The sequence below is a fragment of the Molossus molossus genome, unplaced genomic scaffold (assembly GCF_014108415.1).
Source record: "Molossus molossus isolate mMolMol1 unplaced genomic scaffold, mMolMol1.p scaffold_m16_p_1, whole genome shotgun sequence".
NCBI classification, from domain to species: domain Eukaryota; kingdom Metazoa; phylum Chordata; class Mammalia; order Chiroptera; family Molossidae; genus Molossus; species Molossus molossus.
The window spans coordinates 203,406,922-203,432,281 of NW_023425344.1; the positions used below are offsets into that span (position 1 = coordinate 203,406,922).

Below are 25,360 nucleotides of genomic sequence, written 5' to 3' on the forward strand. Positions count from 1 at the left end.
ATAAACACCACTGTCAAGGCTTACTTTCCTGGGTAGATTTGCAAGTGCAGGAAGGGTTCAGTTATCCTCTAGCTTTTTGCCTGGACACTCTTGGTCTGTTACTTGATGAGCCTTGGGTTGTAGCCCTCAAATGATTGAAAAAAACCCTCAGGTGTTCAGGATAAGAGGATTTCCAGAGGGTGGTGCTGATACTTGCTGGCTGTTAATGAGCCTCAATTTGCATTTCTCTGGCCTGGCCTGGTGGTGTTAAATTCCTGAGGGAGGAGCTGTTGCTTCTCCCTGTGGATCTGGGAAGGGGCTCTTTGAGTAAGACAGCTACTGTGCTGTAAGGGAGTGATTCAAGCGCTAAACTTCCATTGCCATCCCAGCTTTCCAATTTCCTGAGTCTCTCCACACAGTTCCAGTCCAGTCTGCCCTCCCTTTGCTGGAGCCCAAGGTGAGTAGCTGTAGCTAATTTAGTGCTCTGTTTCCGGCCCTATGCACTATGGAGCTGGTTTGGGATTTTAACCTTGAGGAAGCTGTTCACAGCTAAAACAGCTGCTGTTGCACCTCCACAGTTCCTACCAGACTTGATTTAGTGTCCTCTTTCTGTCTGTGGTTATACAGGTCCTCTCCAGCTGCTTTTCTGTTGGTTTTTCCCAATGATTTATCTTTATTTTAGTTGTAATTCCAGTTTCGTCCTGGGACATGGTCTGCGTAGCTTCCATTCACTCAGCTGTCAGGATATTTCTTGATCTGGATTCCCCAGGCTACACTGAGGTTTTAGAAACACTACTCAATGGAGGCTTACCTTCAGCAGCACTCATAGAATCATAATGTTTCAGTATTGGAGGAATTTCATATTTTCACAGGGTGACAATGAGGCCTTGAAAAGTTTAATTAATTGCTAAAAATTATACTAATATTCATTTGCACTAGTAAATGTAAAACTATACCAGATTTAGACAGCCTGTCTTGCTCTTCAATATGCATTGTCCAGAAAAAAATAGTTTCAATGAATTTTTAAAAATTGATTTCAGAGAGAGAGAGAGAGAGATGGAAACATCACGGAAAAAAATAGTTTCAATGAATATTTAAAAATTGATTTCAGAGAGAGAGAGAGAGAGATGGAAACATCAATTTGTTGTTCCAATTATTTATTCATTCCTTGGTTGATTCCTGAACATTTTTTTTTTTTTTTTTTTTTTTTTTATCCTCACCCGAGGACACCCTTCCATTTTTTGCTCAGGTAGAGTGGGAGGGAGAGAGAGGAACAGAGAGAGAGAGAGAAACATCGATGTGAAAGGGACACATCGAGTGGCCGCCACCCGCACAACCGACCAGGGCCGGGGACAAACTGCAACCGAGGTACGTGCCCTTAGCGGGAACCGAACCCGGGTCTCTCAGGACCGCAGGCCGACGCTCTAACCGCTGAGCCAAACCGGCCAGGGCCCTTGGTTGATTCCTGTATGTGCCCTGATCCAGGATCAAACCTGCAAACTTGGGGTATGGGGACAATGCTCTAACCAACTGAGCTATCCAGTCAGGGCCTCAATTAATTTTTTCTTAATTAAAAAAAAAACATTTTTTTTCTTTATTGACTTTAAAGAGAGAGGAAGGGAGAGAGAGAGAGAGATAGAAACATCAATGAGAGAGAACATCGATTGGCCACCTCTGCATACCCCCACTGGGGATTTGGCCCACAACTTGGGCATGTGCCCTGGGAATTGAACTGGGGACCTCTTGGTGCATGGGTCGATACTCAACCACTGAGTCACACTAGCTGGGCCAATTTTTTTTTTTTATCCTCACCCCAGGATATTTTTCTGTTTATCTTAAGATAGAGTGGGAGGGATGGAGAGAGAGAGAGAAACATCAACGTGAGAGGGACACATTGACTGACTGCCTCCCACATGATCCCAACCAGGGGTGGGGACAAACCGCAAGTAAGGTACGTGCCCTTTACTGGAATCAAACCCGCGACTCATTGGTCTGCGGGCCGATGCTCTAACCGCTGAGTCAAACCGGTCAGGGCAATTAATTTTTTTTTTAATCCTCACCTGAGAATATGTTTTTATTGATTTTTTTTTTTTTTTATCCTCACCCAAGGACATATTTGCATTCATCATCAGATAGAGTGGGAGGGAGAAAGGGAGGAAAAGAGAGAGAGAGAAACATCGATGTGAGAGAGACACATCAACTGGTCACCACCCACACGACCCCAACAGGGCTGGGGACAAACTGCAACCGACGTATGTGCCTATAGCAGGAACCGAACCCAGGACTCTCTGGTCTGTGGGCTGATGCTCTAACCACTGAGCAAAATCAGCCAGGGTGTTTATTGATTTTTAGAGAGAGAGGTAAACATCAATGTGAGAGAAACATCCATCAGTAGCCTCCTGTAGGTGCCCTGGTGGGGATGGAACCCTAGGTATGTGCTAGGACAGGAATTGAACCTGAAACCTTTTGGTGTACAAGATATGCTGCAACCAACCTAGCAACTTGGCCAGGGCCTCAATTAATTTTTTTTTTTTTTTTAATCCTCATCTGAGGACATTTTTCCATTTTTTGTTCAGATAGAGTGGGAGGGAGAGAGAGAGAGAGAACCATCCACGTGAAAGGGACACATCGAATGTTTGCCATCTGCGTGACCCAACCAGGGCCAAACAGCAACCAAATTTTTAATGTTTATTATTTTACTCTGATATGAAGAGTTTTCATGTTTAATATGCATAAATACAGGATCACATGTGCCCACACACATTCACACATTATCTTTTCCTATCTACTGAAAACTATGAGCTCATATCAATACCTCCAATTCCAATATAACACTGCAGGGATTTCTTCCTTTCCCTTTCCTTTCTTGACTTGAAACTTCCTTTTTCACCACAGTGAGAAACCTGGCTCTATTATCTTTAATCATATTTAGGCTTCCATTTAAGCTGCCATGCTTTCCCCTACCCACTTGGCTCTAGGGCTACAAGACTCAGTGTAGGGCTGCCTCCTTGGTGGGCAAGCCCTCTTCATCCTTTCAGGTTTCTAACAACCTCCTTCCTTGCTGGGTTGCTGACACCCTGCTCTGGACCACCAGGTACAAATGCTTACTTTGTTTTGCACATACCTAAATACTTTAGGAAGGGCAAAGGGGATGAGGAAAACTGAATGTGCTTTTTAAAAATATATATTTTTTCTTTATTGATTTTAGAGAGAGGAAGCAAGAGATATAAACATCAATGAGAGAGAACATTGATTGGCCACCTCCTGCAAGCCCCCAACTGGGTATGGGGCCCACAACCTGGGCACATGCCCTGACTGGGAATCAACCTGAGACCTCTTGGCTCAACCATTGAGCCAAACTGGCTGGGCTGAATGTGCATTTTGAATAGGCATTGTGTCTCTTTTGTTAAAGTCTTTATTCACATCTTTTTTGTTGTTGTTGTTGTTAATCCTCACCTGAGGATATTTTTCCATTGATTTTTAGATAGAGTGGAAGGAAGGGAGAGAGAAATATCCATTTGAGAGAGACACATTGAGTGGTCACCACCCACACGACTCCAACCAGGGTCAGGGACCAACTGCAACCAAGGTACATGCCCTTAGCGGGAACTGAACTCGGGACTCTGGTCCACAGGCCTACGCTCTAACCGCTCAGCCAAACCGGCTGGGGCTAGTTACATCTTGATGCTTTACGTTTCATAGAGCTGTAATTATTGGATGAAAAGTGTTTTTTTTAATACTTTAAAAAATATTACCAATCTGCTCTCAACAGATTGTCCTAATTTACAATCTCATGAGCAGTATAGGTCTCTCTGTACCCTGGCCAGTCAGCAGATCAGTAGTATTACCATTATAGGCGCAACTCGAAACAAGTTTTCACTCCCCGACACTGCCCTTCCTTTGGACTAGAGAAGAGGTCCTTTTCCTTATTTTATTTTGCATCTCTGTCAACGTAACTCAGCCCTGACGACTCCAGTCACCACTGATGGGGAGGCAGCAGGATACCCCGCCTGGACAAACTCACCTCTCAGCTCCTTGTGGGAACCAGGGTGCATGACCTCCTTTCCCCGGCGTGTCCCCCTGGGTGCCTCTGACTAGTAGAGGGCGCTGTGGAGCCTTCGCCGGACTCCGCCCCCAGGGCAGGGCCGCGCCCCCGTGACGTATTTCCGCGTCATCTGCCGCCGAAGCTTGTTCGCATTGGCTGTCGGCGAGGCAATCGGGGCGGAGCTGAATGGATGTGTAGAAAAGGCAGGGCCCCTTTCCCCGCCCCTCCCCTGCCCTCCAGTCCCTCTCGGGGACCGCTGCGCGGAGCGACTGGGAGCCCAGCGAGGGCAGCAGCAGCGCTTTCCCGGGCTGTGGTTGGAGCCGCGGTTTGGGTACGCTCGCTGCGGAGCCTCTTGAGTCCGAGCAATCGGTTGACTGAGGGAGAGTGGGAGGGAATCCTGAGCTGCTGGACTGCGCCTGTTGGGCAGCCCTTCGGTTCCCTGCGCGCAGAGCTGAGCCCCGGGCGAGTAGGGCGGGGGTCCCACTAGCCCGCCACCGGCCCCTAGGAGCAGACTGACCTCGCTCGCAGGGCGCACCGCCCCTCAAAGGCAGTCCCCGGCCCGCGGCCCCGAATTGGCCCCGCGAGGAGGGCGCGGGACATAGCAGAGAGAGGAAGCAGAGGGGCCCCTTTTCCCTCGGAGTTGGAAGCGCCTTTACCAGGTTCAAAATGCCCAAGAAGAAGCCGACGCCCATCCAGCTGAACCCGGCCCCAGACGGCTCCGCGGTTAACGGGACCAGCTCGGCGGAGTAAGTATGGGGTGGGCGGCGAGCACGGGGCCAGACTGGGGAGGCCCCCGCATAGGTGCAGAAGCAGAGTCGGGTGTGCGCCTCGATCTGAGCTCCGCTGGAGTTCGTCACGTACGTCTGGAGCTGGCAGGAGTGGGGAGAACTCCCCGCCGCCCAGATATCGGTGACTAAGCACTGATTTCTCCTGACTCAGACCGGTCAGTGGACCCAGCGAGTCTCGATTTTTTCCCCCTTTCCCAACCCTTTCAGTCATCCCTGGCCACAAAATAAAAAAGTGGTTTTTCTACTGCCTCTCCCCAGCTGTTTCTAAATGCGATTTTCTGAGATTCTGGCCTGTAATGGGGAGAACGGGACACGTGTCTTGGAAAGAATTAAGATTGCATCTGCTTCTTTGAGACCCGCACAGAGTATAGAGTGGCGTTGGGACCAGCTAGCAGCATTCTCACCTTGGTGCCTGACACCTGTGGGCCAGGAGTGCCTCATTGCCGGCCCGCTGCCTGGCCGGCGGGGGGCCTGTGTGCACTGACATCCTGGTGGCTCTTCCATTGCCGACTTTGGGGGCTCCCGGTCCTTGCCCTTGTTCCTGGTAACTATCTGGCCTTAAAGGGAGCGGCTTTCCTCATCATCTGACTCCATCCATCCATCCATCCAGTCACTCCTCACCTTGCCCATGAGCCCTAAACTCCTGACTGGAGACATGAATACCATGGCCATGGAAACTACACACAAGGTGCTCCATCTTTACAGTTTCCAGTGTTGCTCAGGAGCCAGCACTTTATTACATTAAATAATGAGATTGTTTCATGGGGGTTTCTGAGCTCTCACAACTATTTTGGGTTTGGGGTAAGGGACCCTTGTAAATGGAGAAATAACCAGAAAAGATTTGGCTCTTAATCTTTTCCCTTAACACTGGAGAGTTTAGTAAGCTAGCCGATGAAATGAATGGAGTAGGCCTAGTCCTCCTGCCCTTTCTCTCTGGATTTTAATATTCCAGGAACCTGTTGGCTAGGTGACTGTCTATCCCTGTAACGATCATAAGGCCATTGGTGAACCTGTAGTGTTAGCTCAGTCAAGTTCCTCACACTGCTCCCAACAAACCCTCTTCAATACTGTAGTGTCTGTTTTGCATGTTTTTGGCTTGTATAGGTCAGTCAGTGAATTGCTTTGCAAACATTTGTTCAGTTTTAGTTTACAGAATTTTATTCCCTTAAAATAGATTGAAAACCCCCAGAGGCAGGGATTTCTTAGTAACTGTCAGTGTTTTTAGGTCAAACTCTTGACCTTTTGTTTTGACCACAGTGGATTCTGGCTGAATGTTGTGGCCTGATCATCCTGCTCTTATTTGATTTGGAGGAAGGTACTAAGTGGAATTACCTGTTGTCATTCTGTTGTTAATTGTGACCATAGCTGTATTCTTGTAAAGGGGAGAACTTTCATTAACAGAAAACAGTACATATAGGAAGCAAAAGAAGAAATACCCTGGAGTCAGTGGCAGAAAAATTTGGGTGGGACTGGGAGATTCTAAACAGTGGTTAGTCTGAAGTCAGGCTAATTTTGAAGCTTGGCTCTGTTACTTGTGGTTTTGTGACTTGGGACAAATCTTTCAATCTTTCTAAAGCTTAGGGGCTAATGATAGAACTGACTTAGGGTAGTTATGAAGATTAAATAAGCTAATACATAATATATCTCCCATAGATGTTAGCTGTTGGTGTTCTTTTTTCCTGGGTAAATGTTGGGAAGGCTGAAGGAAACTGGAAAGTAATTTTCATTCCTGGTGGTGGATATGTGTGTTAAAATTCCTTTGCTTCTAGATAAACATCTCACCCTTGTTTAGTTTTCTGTGCCATATGCATCTACCTCCACGACACATTGCTGTGTTACAATAGGAGGCATCTTTGTGTAGGCTGCGTGAGACAAACGGGGGCTGTCCCACTACATTTCCTGGCACTAACGGGGGAAAAGCTGTACCAATCTTCATCTTTCACCTTCGAGAGTGTTTCTCAAGCAAAACTACTGTTCTCATGATTTCCCATGATTTCTGTGATTAGACCAGGGCACAATTCTGAACATTATCATATAATGTAAACTAAAGAGGAAAAAAAATCCATTGACAGTAAAGAACTCTTGATACTAAATTGGCAAGGTTGATTTCTTCTGTGGCTCCCAGGCACCTTGGGTTTACCTCTAATGTAGCACTTAACTCCATTCAGATGGAGCTGAGTTATATGGGACCTGAAGTCTGTGCAAGTTCTGGGAGGTTCTTGAAGAAAGTGAATGCAAAAATACTTCTTTTGCAAGTTTTGCAAAAACATATGATCATATTGCAAGGATGCTAAGTGTTAGAATGAAATAAATTGTAAATAAGATCGTATTCCTCTGTTTAAAATATTTTTCATAGTCCTATTGCAGTTAGAATAAAATCCAAACTTATATTGGGTTGTGAGACCAGGAGTGATCTGCCCACTCTACCCACACGCCTATCTCTGTAATCACATTTCCTGCTGCTTTTTTCTTCTGCCACACCAGTTCTGTTTCACTTCCTCCATGGGATAGTCCGTACTCCCATCAGGCCCTTGCACGTACTGTCCCTTTTGCCTGGACTGAATCATCTCTTCCTCTTCCCAAGATAGGAAGGAAGCAATCTTCACCACTCTTAAATGTCATTTCCACATCGATGTTCTCAGACAATCTAATTTAAAGTAGATCCTCTTGCCCTGGCCGGTTTGGCTCAGTGGTTAGAGTGTTGGCCCGTGGATCAGAGAGTCCCAGGTTTGGTTCCCGCTATAGGCAGTTTTCCTCACCCTGATTGGGGTCATGTGGGTGGCAACTGTGGGTGGCAACCATTTGATCGTCTCTCTCACTCTTCCTCCTTCCTCTCTCCCTCCTCTATCTCAAGATAAATGCAAAAAAAAAAAGTCCTCGGGTGAGGATAAAAAAAAAAAATAAAAGTAAAGTAGGTTCCTCTTTCTCATATCACCTCATTTTTAAATGACATTCACTAGCCATAATTTTTACTAGGGTATTTTATTTTACTTTTTTATACTCATCCGAGGACATTTTCCATTTTTTGTTCAGATAGAGTGGGAGGGAGAGAGAGAGAGAAAGAAACATCGATGTGAAAGGGACACATTGAGTGGTTGCCACCTGTGCGACCCAACCAGGTCTGGGGACAAACTGCAACCGAGGTACGTGCCCTTAGTGGGAACCAAACCTGGGTCTCTCTGGACCGCAGGCCGATGCTCTGACTGCTAAGCCAAACAGGCCAGGGCGTGTTGTACACTTGCAATATATTCACTTTTATTAAAAATGATATTGTACTATATAAGTCTGCATTAGTCTGGATAGACTAGGTTATGTTGAGGTAACAACCACAAAATCTTATTAATGTAACACACTTGCAGGTCAGTGAGAAGCTCTGTTGATTGGATTCCATCAGGGACCAGACTGATGGCCCCACCATCTCTGAAATAATGCATATGTCAGAACCACATTTTGGCTCTTAAAGTTTCTGCTCACAAATGACACCACTTTTGCAGCCATTTCATTGTCCAAACCATATCACATGGCCACACTGATTTTTAGGTTGGGGCTTTCTTGGAAGAGAACCAGAATATTTGAACAGAAGCAGTTATCACCCCAAACTTTTATTTGAGTGTGTTGTCTTTCTATTTTAAAAACCAGATAGCATGTTTCTGAGCTCTATTCATGGTGCTTTATGTTTATCTAGTTCATTATTTATCTCAGTTGCAGAGTGGTCAATCATGTGCTTGTATCACATTTTACTTATTCTCCTAGAATTAGATCACTTTGTTGTTTCTAACCCCTTGCTGCCTCAAACAGTACAGCCATGACTGTCTGTACCATAGCTCCTTTTGGACTCTTATGAGAGTTTCCTGTGGAATGTACTAAAAAATGGAATTGCTGGGGTCTTAAGGTACCTTGCCTCTCCTTCCAAGATGAAGCACATACTTATTCACTTCCTTTGTTTTTTCAATAGAACACTTTTAATCTCCATGGGGTAAGCCTGAAACCTGAGTAGGAATCTCAGTAGTAACACAGGGTACCTCTTAAGACCTCACTTTTTCTTTGACCTTAGGCAAGTCCTTTGTACCTTCTGACCTTTATTTTCCTTGACTGTAAAGTGGAGATAATTATTTACAAAATCTTTACCTTAATGGCTTCCAAGGCCCTCCTTAATCAGGTCATTTGTGTGTGTGTGTTTTTTTTAATCCTCACCCAAGGACATTTTTTTGTTCAGATATATTGGGAGGGAGGGTGGGAGGAAGAGAGAGGGAGAGGGAGAGAGAGAGAGAGAGAGAGAGAGAGAGAGAGAGAGAACGAAAAAGAAAGAAACATCGACGTGAAAGGTACACATCGAGTGGCTGCCACCCGTACGACCCAACCAAGGCTGGGGACAAACTGCAACCGAGATACGTGCCCTTAGTGGGAACTGAACCTGGGTCTCTCTGGACCGCAGGCCGACGCTCTAACTGCTGAGCCAAACTGGCTGGGGCAGGTCATTTGTTTTCTTCCATTGTCCCCTTCACTCATGCACTCTATCTAGCCACACTGTTCTGTGTGCTGTTTTGCAGTAGGATTTGGCCCATTTCCATCTCAGAGCCACACTGTTCTGTGTGCTGTTTTGCAGTAGGATTTGGCCCATTTCCATCTCAGAGCCACACTGTTCTGTGTGCTGTTTTGCAGTAGGATTTGGCCCATTTCCATCTCAGAGCCTTTGCACTTGCCATTCCCTCTACTTGGAATGCTGTTCTCCTAGATAGCCACATGACTTGCTTCCTCAGCGCTGCTTAAATGTCTTCACACAGAGGACGTTGAACACTCTGTCTAATACACTTCATATCATTTTCTACTCCTTTGTTTGTTTTTAATCTTCACCCAAGGACATTTCTCCATTTATCTTCAGATAGAGTGGGAGGGAGAGAGAGAGAGAAATATCCATGTGAGAGACACATCAAATGGTCACCTCTCACATGACCCCGACCAGGGCTGGGGATGAACCACAATCAAGGTATGTGCTCTTGGCTGGAATCGAACCCGAGACTCGTTGGTCTGTGGGCTGATGCTCTAACCATTGAGCAAAACCAGCCAGGGCTATTTTTGTTGTTGTTAATCCTTACCTGAGGATATTTTTCCTTTGCTTTTTAGATAGGGAGGGAGGGAGAGAGACAGACAGACAGATGGACATCCATCCATCCATGTGAGACAGACACATTGATTGGTTGCGTTTTGCATGGCTGGGGATTGAACCTGCATCCCAGGTACGTGTCCTTGACCAGGAATTGAAACTGTGATCCTTCTATCCAGGAGCTGAGACTCTTACTGCTGAGCAAAACTGGCCAGGGCTGCAATATAATTTTTAATCATAATGCTTTCTTGATTATTAGGGATCATACTATTTTGGACCCCTGAGTTTAATAACACTATTGATACCAAGTAAATAATTTCTGGTAGAGTGGACAAAGCCAAAATAATGTTTCAAACAAACAAACAAATGTATTGCTACCTTTTGTCTATATGAATTGGTAGTTATTTCCAGCATATCCACAGGAAGCACAGGTCAAGCAATGGTGCTTTTTCTGACATGTAGAGAAAACAAATCCAGAGAACCCTTAGGCTGGGAAGGTGAGGTGAGCCTAAGAAGAAAGCTTAGGGTTTTGTTTCTGTTATTTCCTTCCAGAAGCTGCCAATTTTGAAAAATCATCCTAGACTCTTATTAACACTTGATTGTGGTTTTATTTTATGTCTTGTGTCCTGGTTCTGTTGTCTGAAAGCCCAGGAGAACTGTTTGGAGGCTCACAAACCCATCTGCAAAGTTAACACCTCCCACAATGAATGGCGTTTTGTTTTAAAGTAGCAGGTGTTCTCTGAATCCTGGTGCAGGGTCGACTGCTAAAAATGCTGATCCTGCCTCCAGTTTCTTTAGTGTAAATCCCAGGGGCATTGTGCTTTGATGTCAGCAAGGGAGTCAGATTGAGAAGAGGTTACATGGGAGTTGAACAAAAAGTGCACAAGATAGAGTATCCTCTTTTACTCTCACCCCTTCTCTGACTAGTAGCCTGCTTAAGCACAACTTTCAAAAAATTTTAGTACATAAACACTTTTTTTTTATCTTCACCTGAGGACATTTTTTTTTTTTTTTTTTTTTTGCATTTATCTTCAGATAGAGCAGGGATAGAGAGGAGGGAAGAGAGAAAGAGAAACATCGATGTGAGAGAGACACATCGACACATCGACACATCGACTGGTTGCCACCCACACGACCCCAACCGGGGCCAGGGACAAACTGCAACTGAGGTATGTGCCCTTAGTGGGAACTGAACCCGGGACTCTCTGGTCCGCAGGCTGATGCTCTAACAGCTGAGCCAAACTGGCCAGGGCTATAAACACTTTTTAAAGAAAGAGTCTATAGCCCTGGTTGGTGTATCTCAGCAGTTAGAGCGTCGGCCCTCGGACTGATGAGTTGTGAGTTCCATTCAATGGCACCTACCCCGGTTGCAATTCGTCCCCGGCCCTGGTCTGGAGGCAGCCACTTGATGTGTCCCTTTCATGTCGATGTTTCTCTGTCTCTCACTCTTCCTCTCTATCTGAACAAAAATGGAAAAATGTCCTCGGGTGAGGATTAAAAAAAAAAAAAAAGAATCTACAGCCCTGGGCAGTGTGGTTCAGTGGTCAGAGCACTGGTCCTGGCACTGAAGGTTCACGGGTTCTATTCCCAGTCAAGGGCAGGTTTCTGGATTGCAGGTTCCATCCCCAGCCATGGTCCAGGGGAGTGTGGGAGGTAACCAATTGATGTGTCTATCTCCCATTGATCTTTCTATCTCCCTTAAAAAAAAAAAGGAAAAAAATATCCTCAGATGAGGGGGGAAAAGAAAAACCTGTAGACATTAAGTTTTCCAATTTAACTTTTGTTTTTTTTATTATATACATATTTAGATAGATCACAATTTTTATGCGGGGACATAATCCTCATGTTTGTTGTTTATTTTTGGCTGAACAGAACTTGATAGGATCTGGCTTCACAAATGATACTTTGTTAATTATTTAGGTGTTTTCCAGATTTCTATTGTATATTGATACTCTTGTAAATGTTCTGAACCAATTAATTTTGTTCTGCTTTTAGATTACTTACACAGAATCAGAAGCATTGAACCATGTTGCCACTATTGTTGCACATTAATAGAATATGTTCCAAAAAAAGACAGAACTAATTTACAATGTATATTTCAACTGTTTCCTCAAGATTCAGGAAGTGTTTTTATTTTTTTAAGTTTAGTGATTTTTTAAAAATTTTATTATTGTTTTTAATCCTCACTCGAGGAGGATATTTTTCCATTTATCTTTAGATAGAGTGAGAGAGAGAGAGAGGGAGGAAGAGGGAGAGAAACATCACGTGAGAGAGACACATTGAGTGGTTGCCACCCACACAACCCCAACCGGGGCCAGGGACAAACTGCAACCAAGGTACGTGCCCTCAGCAGAAACCGCACCTGGGCCTCTGGTCCACAGGCCGACACTCCAACCGCTGAGCCAAACCGGCCAGGGCAAGTTTAGTGATTTTTGATAGTTTACTAGGCAGTACAGGGTTCCTTTAAAGGTCAATCTGCTTTACTTTAACAGTTAGCCAGGCTGTGTTTTTGAAATAGGATTATTAATCAGTATTTTCATCAATTCAGTTTCATATGTACTGACTGCTTACTGAATGTAGTTCACTATACTGGAAGCTGTAGGTAGTAAGGCAGTCTTTGCCTACAAGGATCTTAAAATCTCATATAGGAGGAAGAGGTTGCAGGGGCACAAGAAGGAATCAAATGGCTGCAGAATAAGAAAAGTGCCCTAAAAGAAGAGGTACAAAGAAAGTACTGTTGGATCTTAGTGAGAGGAGGAAGATGCACATCCAGGGATAGAGATTAGGAGAGCCTTCATAGAGGAAATGACATTTGAGCTGGGTCTTGAAGGATGGCTAGGATTTCCATGGGAATGGGGGTGGGGGAAGGCAGGAAGAGAGTGAAGGATGAGGTACTTCACATACTGAGAAAGCTTGGGATGTGTGAAGGAGTCAGCAAGTAGTTCAGTGTGCCTGGTACATTAGTGCAGGTTGTAGGAGATGAAGCTGGAGAGGTAGGTGGGATGGTTTTGTGGTGCCAGCTGGACATTTTGAAAAGTCACATGCAAACTTTTCTTCCCCTCTATTTAAAAAAATATATTTGAGTAATTTTTATATGCTTTGTATTTTATTTATTTATTTTTAGTTCATTTTATGTCTTTTATTAACCCATACACGATTACTTGTCTTCTGACTTTTTGAAGCAATAGCTCAGTGTATTTTAAAGTTTTGTAAATTATTTGGTTGTGATTTTTTTTTTATGTTGTATTGCTTAAGAAAAAAAGTATTCTATCTTCAAAAGCATATCTTTTTTTTTTTTTTATGGGATAGCTTACCTTTCTTTAGTTTTTAGACATTTGTCATCTCTTCATAACTAGCAGGAGTATGTGTCTTCATTTTCTTCCAGCCTTTCCTCTTCCTTACATGGTTAACTTTTTGTTCCATGTGGAATTAATGAATTAATGTGTTTGGCATGAGGTATGGGGTCTAAGTTAATTTTTCTCCACAATGGGTTCTAGTATCTTACTGCAGTTTATTAAATATGATTTATTTATCCATCTATTATATTTTCAGGTGTACCTTTATTTTATCTTTATGGTAATTTGTTCTATTTCTAAAATTTCCTTTTTAACTCCTATAGTTTTGATAGTCTTTTTAAAAAATTTAATTTGGTAAGGTTAAAGAAAACTTTTAAAATTTTCATTGTATACTTTCCATTCATTAATGTTTCCTGTGATGGTGTTATAGTTTCTTCTGAATAAATTCTCTTGGGTCTTGAGTTAATATTTCAAATACTTAACATTTTGATGCTGTTGTGATTGAACCTTTTAAGATTTGTATTTCCATCTTAACTGTGGTTTGATTTATATGAATTGTTTATATCATGAAGATTTGTTAAATTTACTTATTATATCTAGTAATTTTTATTGAACGTATATACATTTCTAGATTTACTAGTGTCATCTGCAAGACAATTTTTTTCCTCGCAACACTTTTTATTTTATTTTATTGATTTTAGAGAGAGAGAGAAACATTGATGAGAGAGAACATTGATTGGCCACCTCCTGCATGCCAAAAACTGGGGATTTTGCCCACAACTTGGGCATGTGCCCTGACTGGGGATTGAACCCCTTGGTGCGTGGGTCGTCGCTCAACCACTGAGCCACATCGGCTGGGCAACACCTTTTATATTTTATAGTTATCTCATTTTTCATTGCTCTCAATAGCAGTTCTTGTGTTCCAAGGGAACACTATTAAGTATAATGAAGCTTCCCAAGAACCTTCTGGGCCCAGGGACTTTTCTCCTCTTACCAAGGAGCCATGAAAATAGGAAGCAGTTGCCCAGCTTTAGAGAAGTAGAGCCTGTTAGGACTGAATGTGGGACCATATAGATCTTCTAGCCCCGTGCCTTCATTTGTTCGATGAAGAAACCATTCCCAGAGAGGGGAAGGAACTTGCCTGGAGTTCACACAGCTGGAATGGAAAGAAGTGGTTGAGCTTTCTTTCCCACTCATTGTCTTATGGTGTATAGATTACATGTTTTCATTGGGACACTTACTTGGTTTAAAAAAATTTCAAGTTTACCTAACCCTAAATTTTGGTAATTTTATCCAGTATTAAAAAAGAATTAAAAACCCCTTTTCAAGAAATAATCGGAAGCTCTGGAGAAGATACTCCTCTATATTATTACTCTCCTAGGTGTTTGAGGGAAAAGGGGAAATTGGGGGGAGGAAAGGGTATTTTAGTCCAGGATGCTTAGTAGGAGGGTCTATTTTTAAGCTTCATAATGTCAGTTTTAAAAGCAGTGGTTTTCAAAATAACCACAGACAAAACTCCCCTTGAAATGAATGCCTTTCTGGAATTGACCTATTTTGAGTTTAACTGTTACCAGGAAAGGTTCAGAATCTTGAATGCTCTTAAGTGCATTTACTTTTAGACAAAGTGGAATAATTGAGTTGAGTGAATGATCCACTTGAGTTCTAGATCCAGGTTAAATCTTGAAATTTGGGGAGAAGTAAGAAGACATGACTAATTAGCCAGTCATATTGCTGTATTTACAGGTTGCCTGGATCCAGGTTATGTTTCCTTCTTTAATGAGTTATAACATGTTCAGGTTAGTTTTTAAAAATTAGATGAGACCATTATAGTTGAGAGTCCAGAGTTAAAATTATTTGCCCTATTTGACTTCCAACAATCCTTCAGTAAATGATCCTTCAAGAATGTCCTTGTTGCCCTGGCCAGTTTGGCTCAGCGGTTAGAGCGTTGGCCTGAGGTCCGGAGGGACCTGGGTTCGGTTCCTGCTAAGGGCATGTACCTCGGTTGCAGTTTGTCCCCGGCCCGTGGATCGTTTGGGTGGCAGCCACTCGATGTGTCCCTTTCACGTTGATGTTTCTCTCTCTCCCTCACTCTCTCACTCTTATCTGAACAAAAAATGGGGGGGCGGGGGGGAAGGGTGAGGATTAAAAAAAAAAAAATGTCCTGGGTGGAGGCCTCAGAAGTTAGCATGAATTCCAAGCTAACTGTAAACCTTTGTCTAATGGCTTACTCAATTCCAGATTGAAATCCTACCAAAATGCCAGCCTGTATTTTATTTTAGTGCACTTCTCCCCTGACCCCTCTTCTCTGTCCCCTCTCCTCTCCTGTGGAATGGTGGGGAAACGAGAGCAACTTAACATTCCAATAATTATTAATAATAGAAAAGTTACTCTGCTTACCTTAGTCATTTGTGTTCACATGTGTAAACTTGGTCATTTAAACCATGGAAAGGGTCCAGCCGGTATGGCTCAGTGGTTGAGCGTCGACCCCTGCACCAGGAGGTCACTGGTTTGACTCCCAGTCTGTACACATGCCCCGTTGTGGGCCAGATCCCCAGTGGGGGGCATGCAGGAGGCAGCCAGTTGATGTTCTCTCTCTTCGATGTTTCTATCTATCTCTCCTTCTCACTTCCTCTCTCTCTAAAATCAATAAAAGAAAAAAAAATTAAAAAAAAAAAGAAACCATGGAAAGGTTCCATTTTACCAAGGACAGACCAGTGGAATATTTGGACCAGGCTTTTAACATATTATATTAATTTGATAGAGATTGCAACACATTATTACTGGAATACTATGTCTAAAACAGTTTCCTTTGCCTTGTTTTATTTTGGTAACTAAAATAATGCTGAGTTAGACGTAAATGTAGTTTGCTGCATTTCTATTTCTGAGTGTACTGAACAATCACAAAAAGAAAAAGATAGTCGTAAGCGTGTCTAAATTTTTTAAAAGGCCATAAAATATTTATTAGGGAAGTCAAGGGGAGGGTTAATGAGGAAAGTACCAGAAACCACCAACAGGTGTTTTAGTTGCATTGAACAGTTTCGGCTTGATAGGCAATCACAGAGAGGAGTTTTGTGAATTCCTGAGTGCTGGTGTGAAGTGGAGGGGACATCGGGGAAGCAGAAATCAGCACTTCCGGAGGTGCAGAGGACTTGGGTTACAGAAGACTTGCCTATAACAGAGGACCTGGAATAATTCTTGAGCAAGTTGCTTTCTTGAATTACAAGGGCTGCATCTGTAGTACCATAGCTGTTAATCTGTAGGGTAATAATTAAGTATGGGTCCTAGATCCGGAAGGAACAGTAGGATGAAGTCAAAAGATTTGAAACGTTTATCCCTGAAGGACATCATAACTGGAAAAATAACTACCATTTATTTAGGGTCTGTCTGGTCTATTTACATCACTTATTTTGAATTTGCATTAGAATTATGCAAGAAAGGTCATAATATTCCATGGTACAAATAAAATGAAGTTTGGGGAAGTTAAGTATTTGTATAAGGTTATACAACTAGTAAGTGGTGGAAATAAGTTTAGAACCCAGGTCTGTCCTACACTAATACCCATGCTTTCCCCTCATACCCTCCAAAGATTGCATAAAATGCTAGAGGTCTTTTTAGAGCTTCGCTCTCCAAAAGTAGCCACTAGCCATATGTAGCTATTTACATTTAAATTAATTAAAATTAAATAAAGTTTAAAAATCAGTTCCTAAGTTACCCTAGCACACTTCAGGGGCTCGGTGGCCACATGTGGCTAGTGGCTACTGGATTGGAGAGCACAGATTAGAACATTTCCATCATTGCAGAAAATTCTCTTAGTGCCTAGAGATTATACAATTGTACCATTTTATTAATTTATTTGACTTCTATTTTTTTATTTTGTGAAGGAGTAAATGAGGGACAAAGGCAGGAAGTAACTTGTTCATTGTCATACATCTAATTAATCCAGTCTTTTCCATTGCTCCACACTGTCCCTTGAAAAATTAACCGAATGGAGAGAATGCAAAAGGAGTGACTCTCCTAGCGTTTCCTGGCTTTTAGGTTCTTTTCAAAGTACAGCCCTGTGTTTTCCTAAATTCAAAGGGCATATCTGGATTGGTTTTTCCTAGGAAAATGAAAAATGTTTGTTGGAAAGAAATTCCACATTTAATATATGAAATAGCGGTTTGATTTCTCTGGGTTTTTTTCTCTGCCTTCCTACCAAGCACTTTGTAATTGAACTTGCAGCTGCTAACCATTTGTCTTCCAAACAAGAATACAACTTCAAAACAGGTCAAATGACAGAGGTATGTATACTTTGAATGCAAGCAGCTGCTTGTTATTTGCTGTTGACTTGAGTGGCATTTGTGTTGAAGCCAAATAGATTTAGATTATGACTGAATTTACAATAGATCTCTAACTTGTGTGTTAAGAAGGTAACAATTTTTTAACATTGATTTAACTGGTATTTAGTACATACCTAATATATACCATTTACTGGGCTGAGAAATGGACAAAAAGGACTTTTGCTGTAAATTGAAAATGTGCCATTGCTGTGGGTGAATTGAATGTATTTTAAAATGTTTGAATTTTGGCCCTGGCCGGTTTGGCTCAGTGGTTAGAGCATCCACCTGCGGTCCGGAGAGACCCGGGTTCGGTTCCCGCTAAGGGTACGTACCTCGGTTGCAGTTTGTCCCCGGCCCTGGTCGGTCGTGCGGGTGGCAGCCACTCGATGTGTCCCTTTCACATCGATGTTTCTCTCTCTCTCTCGTCCTCTCTCTCCCTCCCACTCTATCTGAACAAAAAATGGAAAAATGTCCTCGGGTGAGGATAAAAAAAAAAAATGTTTGAATTTTGGTCCGGCCGGTATGGCTCAGTTGTTGAGCGTCAACCCATACAGCAAAAGGTTGTCGATTCGATTCCTGGTCAGGACACATGCCCAGGTTGTGGGCCCGGTCCTCAGTGTGGGGCATGCAGGAGGCAGCCAGTCGATGTCCTCTCTCATCTGTTTCTATCTCTCTCTTTCACTTCCTCTCTCTCTCAAATAAAGGGAAAAAAATTAAAAAGAATTAAAATGTTTGAATTTTGTCGGTATTTGCCATCCATGTATTTACCTATTTAGGTTGGAAATTCAGTAAAAGCTGCAGTTTTGATCATAGCTTTGAAGTAAAGTGAAGAATCATGTGCAAATGTCCTTTTAGTAGATGCTATTAAAGACATTTAAATTATACACTTCAGTATCTAAGTGACAGTCTAAAGTATATGTGTGTGCATTTGGGGGATGGGTATGTGGGAACAAAAAGGAGGCATTGTGCTGGGGTAATATTTTTAGGAAGCCTAAATGTGATGTTTGATTTCATTATAATAGATTCATGGTTTAGAAAGTTGTCTTTCAGAAACTGAGAAATTAAAGTTTTGGTGTTTTTTTTTTTTCCTGAAGAAATGTTAAAGTCACTTACATGAATATGCTCAGAGAGATTAAGAACAGGAGAAATTAGAATGATGGCAGGATATCCAGAAAAGTGCCTGTGCTCCCTGGGAGCACAAAGGCAGGGGTAGAGAGGACTTCCAAGATGGTGGAGACAGCTGGAAGGGATCCTAAGGAGCTCTGACATCCATCTGGTCCTTCTAACTGAGATTGTGTACTGGTGGGGCGGGGCAGAGCACCCAGACAACTTCATGTATTGTTTGTAGAGCATAGTCTAATTTCTAGAAAGTTAGAAATAGGCTATGAGAGTTTTGGATTGAACAGGCTCAAATGCAGGATGATCTGAGGAGGACATAATGTTCACCTCTCAGAGTGGTACTTGTTTTGGATGCTAGCAGCAGTGCACTGAAGAGCCCAGCTTCCTGATCGGATTTTGAATGAATGTTTCTGCCTCTCCAAGTGTTTCATTTGAATCCAGAGACTATCCTCTCTTCCAGAGAGGTCTGAAAGTCTGCAGGCTTCAGAAGTTTCAGGCTGCAGTGCTTCTGAATAACAGCGCCTTGTGTAGAGGAAAAGTGTGTGATCTGATCTCCTTCCCTGGTGCAACTATTAACTCACTACATGACCTCTCTGTGCCTGCTGCTTCTCTGCAAAGTGGGGGTAATGGCAATGCCTTGCTACCTTTCAGGGCTTATATAATGAACTCCACATGATCATATAGGTCACCACTGCGCACACCATTCAAGCTCTAAGATATTAAGTAGATTAAATTTTATTGTTGAAAGAGATCTTGGAGATCTTTTGACAGATAAAAGAACCCAGGACTATAAAGAAGGGTTAAGAGAAGTTGGCCTTATCACACAGCAGGTTCTATTTTGAATTGTGAGTTTGGCTTTTGAGAAAGCATAGCCTGGCCCTGGCTGGTTTGGCTCAGCGGTTAGAGCGTTGGCCTGGGGACCAGAGAGACCTGGGTTCGGTTCCCGCTAAGGCCATGTACCTCCGTTGCAGTTTGTCCCCGGCCCCAGTTGGGGTCGTGCGGGTGGCAACCAGTCGATGTGTCTCTCTCACATCTATGTTTCTCCCTGTCTCCCTCCTGCTCTATCTGAAGGTAAATGCAAAAAATAAATAAAATAAAATAAATGTCAAGTGAGGATTAAAAAAAAGAGAGAGAAAGCATAGTGTGGAGACAGTGTGGTCACACTGGAAAGGCTTTGGAGCCAGCAGACTTGAGTTTGATTCCCAGCCCTTTTTCTTACAATCTGAGTGATCTTGTATACAGTCTGCAAGAGTGAAGCCGCAACTGTCAAAGCGCAAAGTGGCGAGGGACGACTGTATATAAATAAAGAATCCTACTTCTCAGAAATCCATTTATCATGATAGAGTCTGGAACTGATTAACCGTGATAAATGAGGGCCGACTGTAAGTTCTTTCAGATCATTGAATCTATTTCCAAATTTATAAAATGGGCATAATAACACCTGCCCAACAGAAAGGATTCAAAGACATTGTGTAAAACTCTTTTTATGATTAACAGGACTAATGGTAAGGGCCAGGACCAGGTTTCCAGCCCAGGGTGCCTTATTCTCTGTCAGGTGAGGAGAGAAAATTCTCACTTCTCAGAGAATTTCCAGTGATGGGGCTCTTCACCTGTTCTTTATCTACACAGACTTAGAATGGAGACAGTGCCATACTTGAATTTTTAGGGATACGCAAGAAGCAAAGGAATTATTTTCAGTGAGCAGGAGGCTGCAAAAGGTGCCTAGGAAACAACTGTCACACAGTACATCCCAATATAGACTCCTCCCCATGTCTCTAGGACTGCCTTCTGCCTGACAAGCACCACCCAGGAAGCTTAGCTTTCTTCTTCAAGAGTTTAAAGAGTTTGACTCGGCAGTTAGAGCGTCGGCTCGCAGACCAGAGAGTCCTGGGTTGGGTTCCCGATAAGGGCACGTACCTCGTACCTGGGTTGCAGTTTGTTCCTGGCCCTGCTTGGGGTTATGTGGGTGGCAACCAGTCAATGTGTCTCTCTCACATCGATGTTTCTCTCCCTCTCTCCCTCTCTCCCTCCTGCTCTATCTGAAGATACATGCAAAAATGTCCTTGGGTGAGGATTTAAAAAAAAAAAAAGTTTAAAGAGGATTTCCTGAGCTCTGTGTGTGTAGGAAGGAATAGGAAGGGGGTAGTCACTGACATAATGGGAAGGTAACACTCCCTTTCTGTGGCTCTAGCCAGATGTTGGGGGTGAGTTTTAGGTCAGTCTTGGGTTCAACTTCTCCATGATTCATCCACACATCTTTCCCAATGGGCTCTGGCCTCTGCTCAGACTGTGTATTCTGGGATTTCCTTCTCCACTCTCAGTGCATGTTGAAATCCTAATCTTATGTCAGAGCCCAACTTGTAGGTCACCATTTCTGTAAATCCGACACAGACCTCTCCTCCACCCCATTCCAGGCTGTGGTCATCTGCTCCGCCTTTAAGAGCACTCTGTAAATATCCAGCCACACTGAAGTTGTTTGTGTGACTGTCTAGTTGGACTGGACTTGGGGAAGTCTGGAACTGGGTCTTACTCATTATCTCCATTGCATAGCATGTTCTCTGGCATTCGGTTTGGTAAAATTTTTTTGAATGACTAACCAAGCCCTGATATGGCAGTAGAGGCAGAGGGCAGAAGACACTCACTCCACTCCCAAGATCAAGGCTCTGCCAATTCCTGTGAAGGCTTTGACTTTATTGATGGTTGATTATTTTTAGTTTATAGTATCTTGGCGCATGAGGGTCACAGTGTTGGTGGTAATCACAGCATTTGTTCTGCCAGGTTCTGTATACTGTTTATTGTTTTTACACCCATTTATTTCCTAATTCAACGCATGAGGCATGCCGAATGTGTGTTATCTCTACTCCATAGACAAGAAACTGATTCTGGTTAAGGGCCTTGTGTAAGTCATACAGACAGCTAAGAGTGCCTGTAAACCTCTATCCTGTCTTTTCAGCCAATAGTCCCTTACTAGCCCAGAGGGGAAGCTGGCGGTGACATTCTATGGTGTTCCCTCAGCCCCATGCTTGGCACAGAAGGAGGCTCAGGGAATATTCGGGGCTAGATGGATCAATGAGCCTCTTTTGCATGCAGAGATGAATGCTGGGTTCCTTGATGGATATGTGACATCAGTGGCTGCATGTACATGGCACCTGTGGCTTCTCACACCTTCCCCCCACGCCTCTACAGGGACTCGAATAGGACAGATGGCCAGAGACATGAGATTCTCAACTCTGCATCCTCTCTGCAAATCACATTTGGGGAGAAGTTGGGTTTGTGCAGTAATATAATTTCAGTAACATGATTTCATACTGCTGGTAGTTGTTTAACACTCTGGATAAATCACACTTCAGCAGAACTCATTTGAGAACAGTTTAATTTCACTATAGGTGGCAGTGATTCCCACCCACCAGTCTACCTATACTCCTCCCCCTTTCCAATAAATCTAGGCTGATAAGGTGAATGTAGCACTAAGCCAGGCTATTTCTGGACCCAGGATACCCCTGAGTATAATTGCCTGTCTGTTCTATCTTTAGTCCTGGTCTGGTATGGTGGTCCATAAATGTGGAATGAATGAATGTTGGTGTTTACAGAGCTCGTGTGGGACAGGAAATTTGCTCCACAAACATACCTCAGAGATATAGTGGGTTTGGTTCCAGTCAACCACAATAAAGTGAGTGTTTCAATATAGTGAGTGTTTCAATAAAGTGAGTTGTAATCTTTCCTCCCTTCAGTTTGTAAAACACACACACACACACACACACACAACGTTTGTGAAGCACAATAAAGTGAAATGCAATAAAACAATGCCTGTATTGGATTTTCACTGATATCATATACAGTGTTATGTACATTTATTTATTAATTACATTTCATTATTTATTTTTTTTTGGTACGGGCTCCTATGGGAACTAAACCCAGGACTCTGCCCCGCAAGCCGACAATCCAACTGCTGAGCCAAACCGGCCAGGGCTGTGCATTGATTTTTAACTATTCTTGAATCATTTTATATATATTTGACTAATTTAGCAAAAGCTGAGCTAGTTGGAGCCCCAGATGGGACCAAAAGATGTGGCTTCTACCTGACTGTTACAGGTAAAGTGCTTAATTCAGTGCCCTGAGTAAAGGAAGTTGGGAGTATTATCTGGTCAAGTAGAGAGAGTATAGTTGCTAGATTGTATAGGTATGGTGGGTAAGGATATCATAAATATACTAGTGGTCCAGGGCGACGATTTTCAACCTTTTTCATCTCATGGCACACATATGCCTACTACAAAAATTCTGTGGCACACCAATATATATATATTTGCCAATTTGCCAAAAAAAGATAGGCATAATTTTGATTGATTTACAAAATAAAAAAAAAGTAATTACCTACCCTTTTTGTTCCAAAGTGACTTTTTAAAAAATCGGGTGCCTGTATTTGTATATAAGGATTTCTGGTACCAAGAATTAATCAGATGCAACCTTATTACGCAGTGTGATCAGTAAGGTGCAATTCTGTTATATGACCAATATATTTATAGTTCAAGACAGGGCATTCACACCAAATGGCTATTGTTGTGTTAGCTGTTATTTTTTTATTTGACAATCTAAAGGAAAAGAGGTCAGTGCCCTGACTACATAGTCAGATATTGCATGTTTTAAAAATTCTTGTGGCACACTGATTAAAAATCGCTGGTCTAGAGGTGTGAAGGTGTTAAAGTTCCTCTCAGAATAGCCCAAGCAGCTCCTAGGAAATAGCTTCATAGGCAGGATGTGGCAAACCAGTGTGTAAATGAGAGCCCTTCTCCTTTGGAAGAAAAGGGAGTGGGTGGGGAGAAGTGAAAAGGAAGAGCTTGGTGGACAAATCTTTTTATCTGCTGTAAGAACATGCATCCCTGTTTTTTTTTTTCATCCTCACCCGAGGACATTTTTCAATTTTTTGTTCAAATAGAGTGGGAGTGAGAGAGAGGAAGAGAGAGAGAGAGAGAGAGAATCATCGACGTGAAAGGGACACATTGAGTGGCTGCCATCTACACTACCAACCAGGGCCGAGGACAAAGTGCAACCAAGGTACACGCCCTTAGTGGGAACTGAACCCGGGTCTCTCTGGACCGCAGGCCGACGCTCTAACCGCTGAGCCAAACTGGCCAAGGTGAACATGCATCCCTTTTGAATGCCAGGCAGAACCTGTAGAATTTTGACCAAAAGTGACCAAGGTCCAATGGATGCCGAATAATGCTGGTTTTGCAATTTTCTTGTTTTTCCTCTACAGCTCAAGTTTAATAAACTCATTTAATATGCAGTATTGTCTTGGTAGATTTTGTTTGTAATCTTGATAATTGATATATATATTTTTTATTTTTATTTTTTATCCTCCCCCAAGGACATCTTTCAATATTTTGTTCAGATAGAGTGGGAGGGAGGGAGGGAGGGAGGGAGGGGGAGAGAGAGAGAGAGAGAGAGAGAGAGATAAACATCGGTGCGAAAGGGACACATTGAGTGGCTGCCATCCACACCACCTAATCAGGGCCGGGGACAAAACTGCAACTGAGGTATGTGCCCTTAGCGGGAACCGAACCCGGGTCTCTCCAGACTATAGGCCAATGCTCCAACTGCTGAGCCAAACCGGCCAGGGCCATTGGTATATTCTTTAATGCTCTTTAAGAACTCACAGTTAATGTGAGATGTCATCCACAATCATACTCTTTTCTGACCAAGAATAAATTAGAAGAAAGAGTTTTGTTTTGTTTTTTTAAAGAAAAGTTTATCTTTATTGTGTTTTCCTATTTACTTGTTTCAGAACCCATTCTTACTGATTCTCTGTCCAGGTGTCATAACAGTCTCTTGTGATGTAAGATAAGAGTGTACTTCCATTTATTTTTTTATTTTTCTAGTATTTCAAAGGCAGGTTTTGCTTTATTCATACCCCTCCCCTTGCTTTTGTGGGATGATCTCAACAAATTTCAGAAGAATTGAGAAGACCAGTTTCTGAATAATCTTGAGTAATTAATTCCAGTGGTTGCAGTTAATTATTATGAGGCAATTCATAAAGTATATAGTAGGAAAACAGCAATTGATGAGACTTCATCTGCGTGAGATTTTTTTCCAAGGCATTCTTATGGCAATGCCTTTAAAAGTTAAACATGTGACTTAATGGTAGGAAAATAGTTTATAAGGTTATCATTAGGTATGGTATGAATTATGTGCAAGTGACCCTATGTATATTTTTGCAGATAGGATATAGGCTTAATAGGTGTACAACATAGGAGACTTAATGACTGTGGCAGACCTCAACTCCATTGTGTATTTTAAATGTATAAACTATCATATACTTACCAAAAAAATTCATTCGTGAAATAACATGATATTATGAAAAATTAATATCAATATAAAAAGTTAACAGGAACATATTGAATATAAAAGTGACAATTTAGGCCCTTCCTGGTTTGGCTCAGCGGGTCAGGGTCATGCGGGAGGTAACCAATCGATGTGTGTGTCTCTCTCCCTCCCTCCCTTCCTCCTTTCCACTCGTTCTAAGAAAATTAATAGAAAAACATCCTCAGGTGAGGATTAACAAGAAAAAAAATTGGGGAAGTGTGCTTTCATTTAATGCAGATGGGATATTCAAGGTTAGATGATCAGTTATCAGCAGAGTTGTCTCAAGGAAGCCAATATTTCCTGAGTTGTGTACCTCTTGACCCCATTTCTTTCTTTTTTAAAAATATGTT

The 25,360-nt window shown here is 42.6% G+C and overlaps 1 protein-coding gene across 1 annotated transcript in view; it reads left to right on the forward strand.

The window, feature by feature from the left end:
• The first annotated feature begins 4,264 nt into the window (after window positions 1-4,264).
• MAP2K1 (mitogen-activated protein kinase kinase 1) overlaps window positions 4,265-25,360 on the forward strand; it is a 75,692-nt gene continuing 54,596 nt past the window's right edge. The window contains exon 1 of the mRNA XM_036259405.1: window positions 4,265-4,770. Within this exon, the coding sequence (XP_036115298.1) occupies window positions 4,691-4,770 (80 nt within the window). The 5' untranslated portion in view covers window positions 4,265-4,690. The remainder of the gene's footprint in view (window positions 4,771-25,360) is intronic.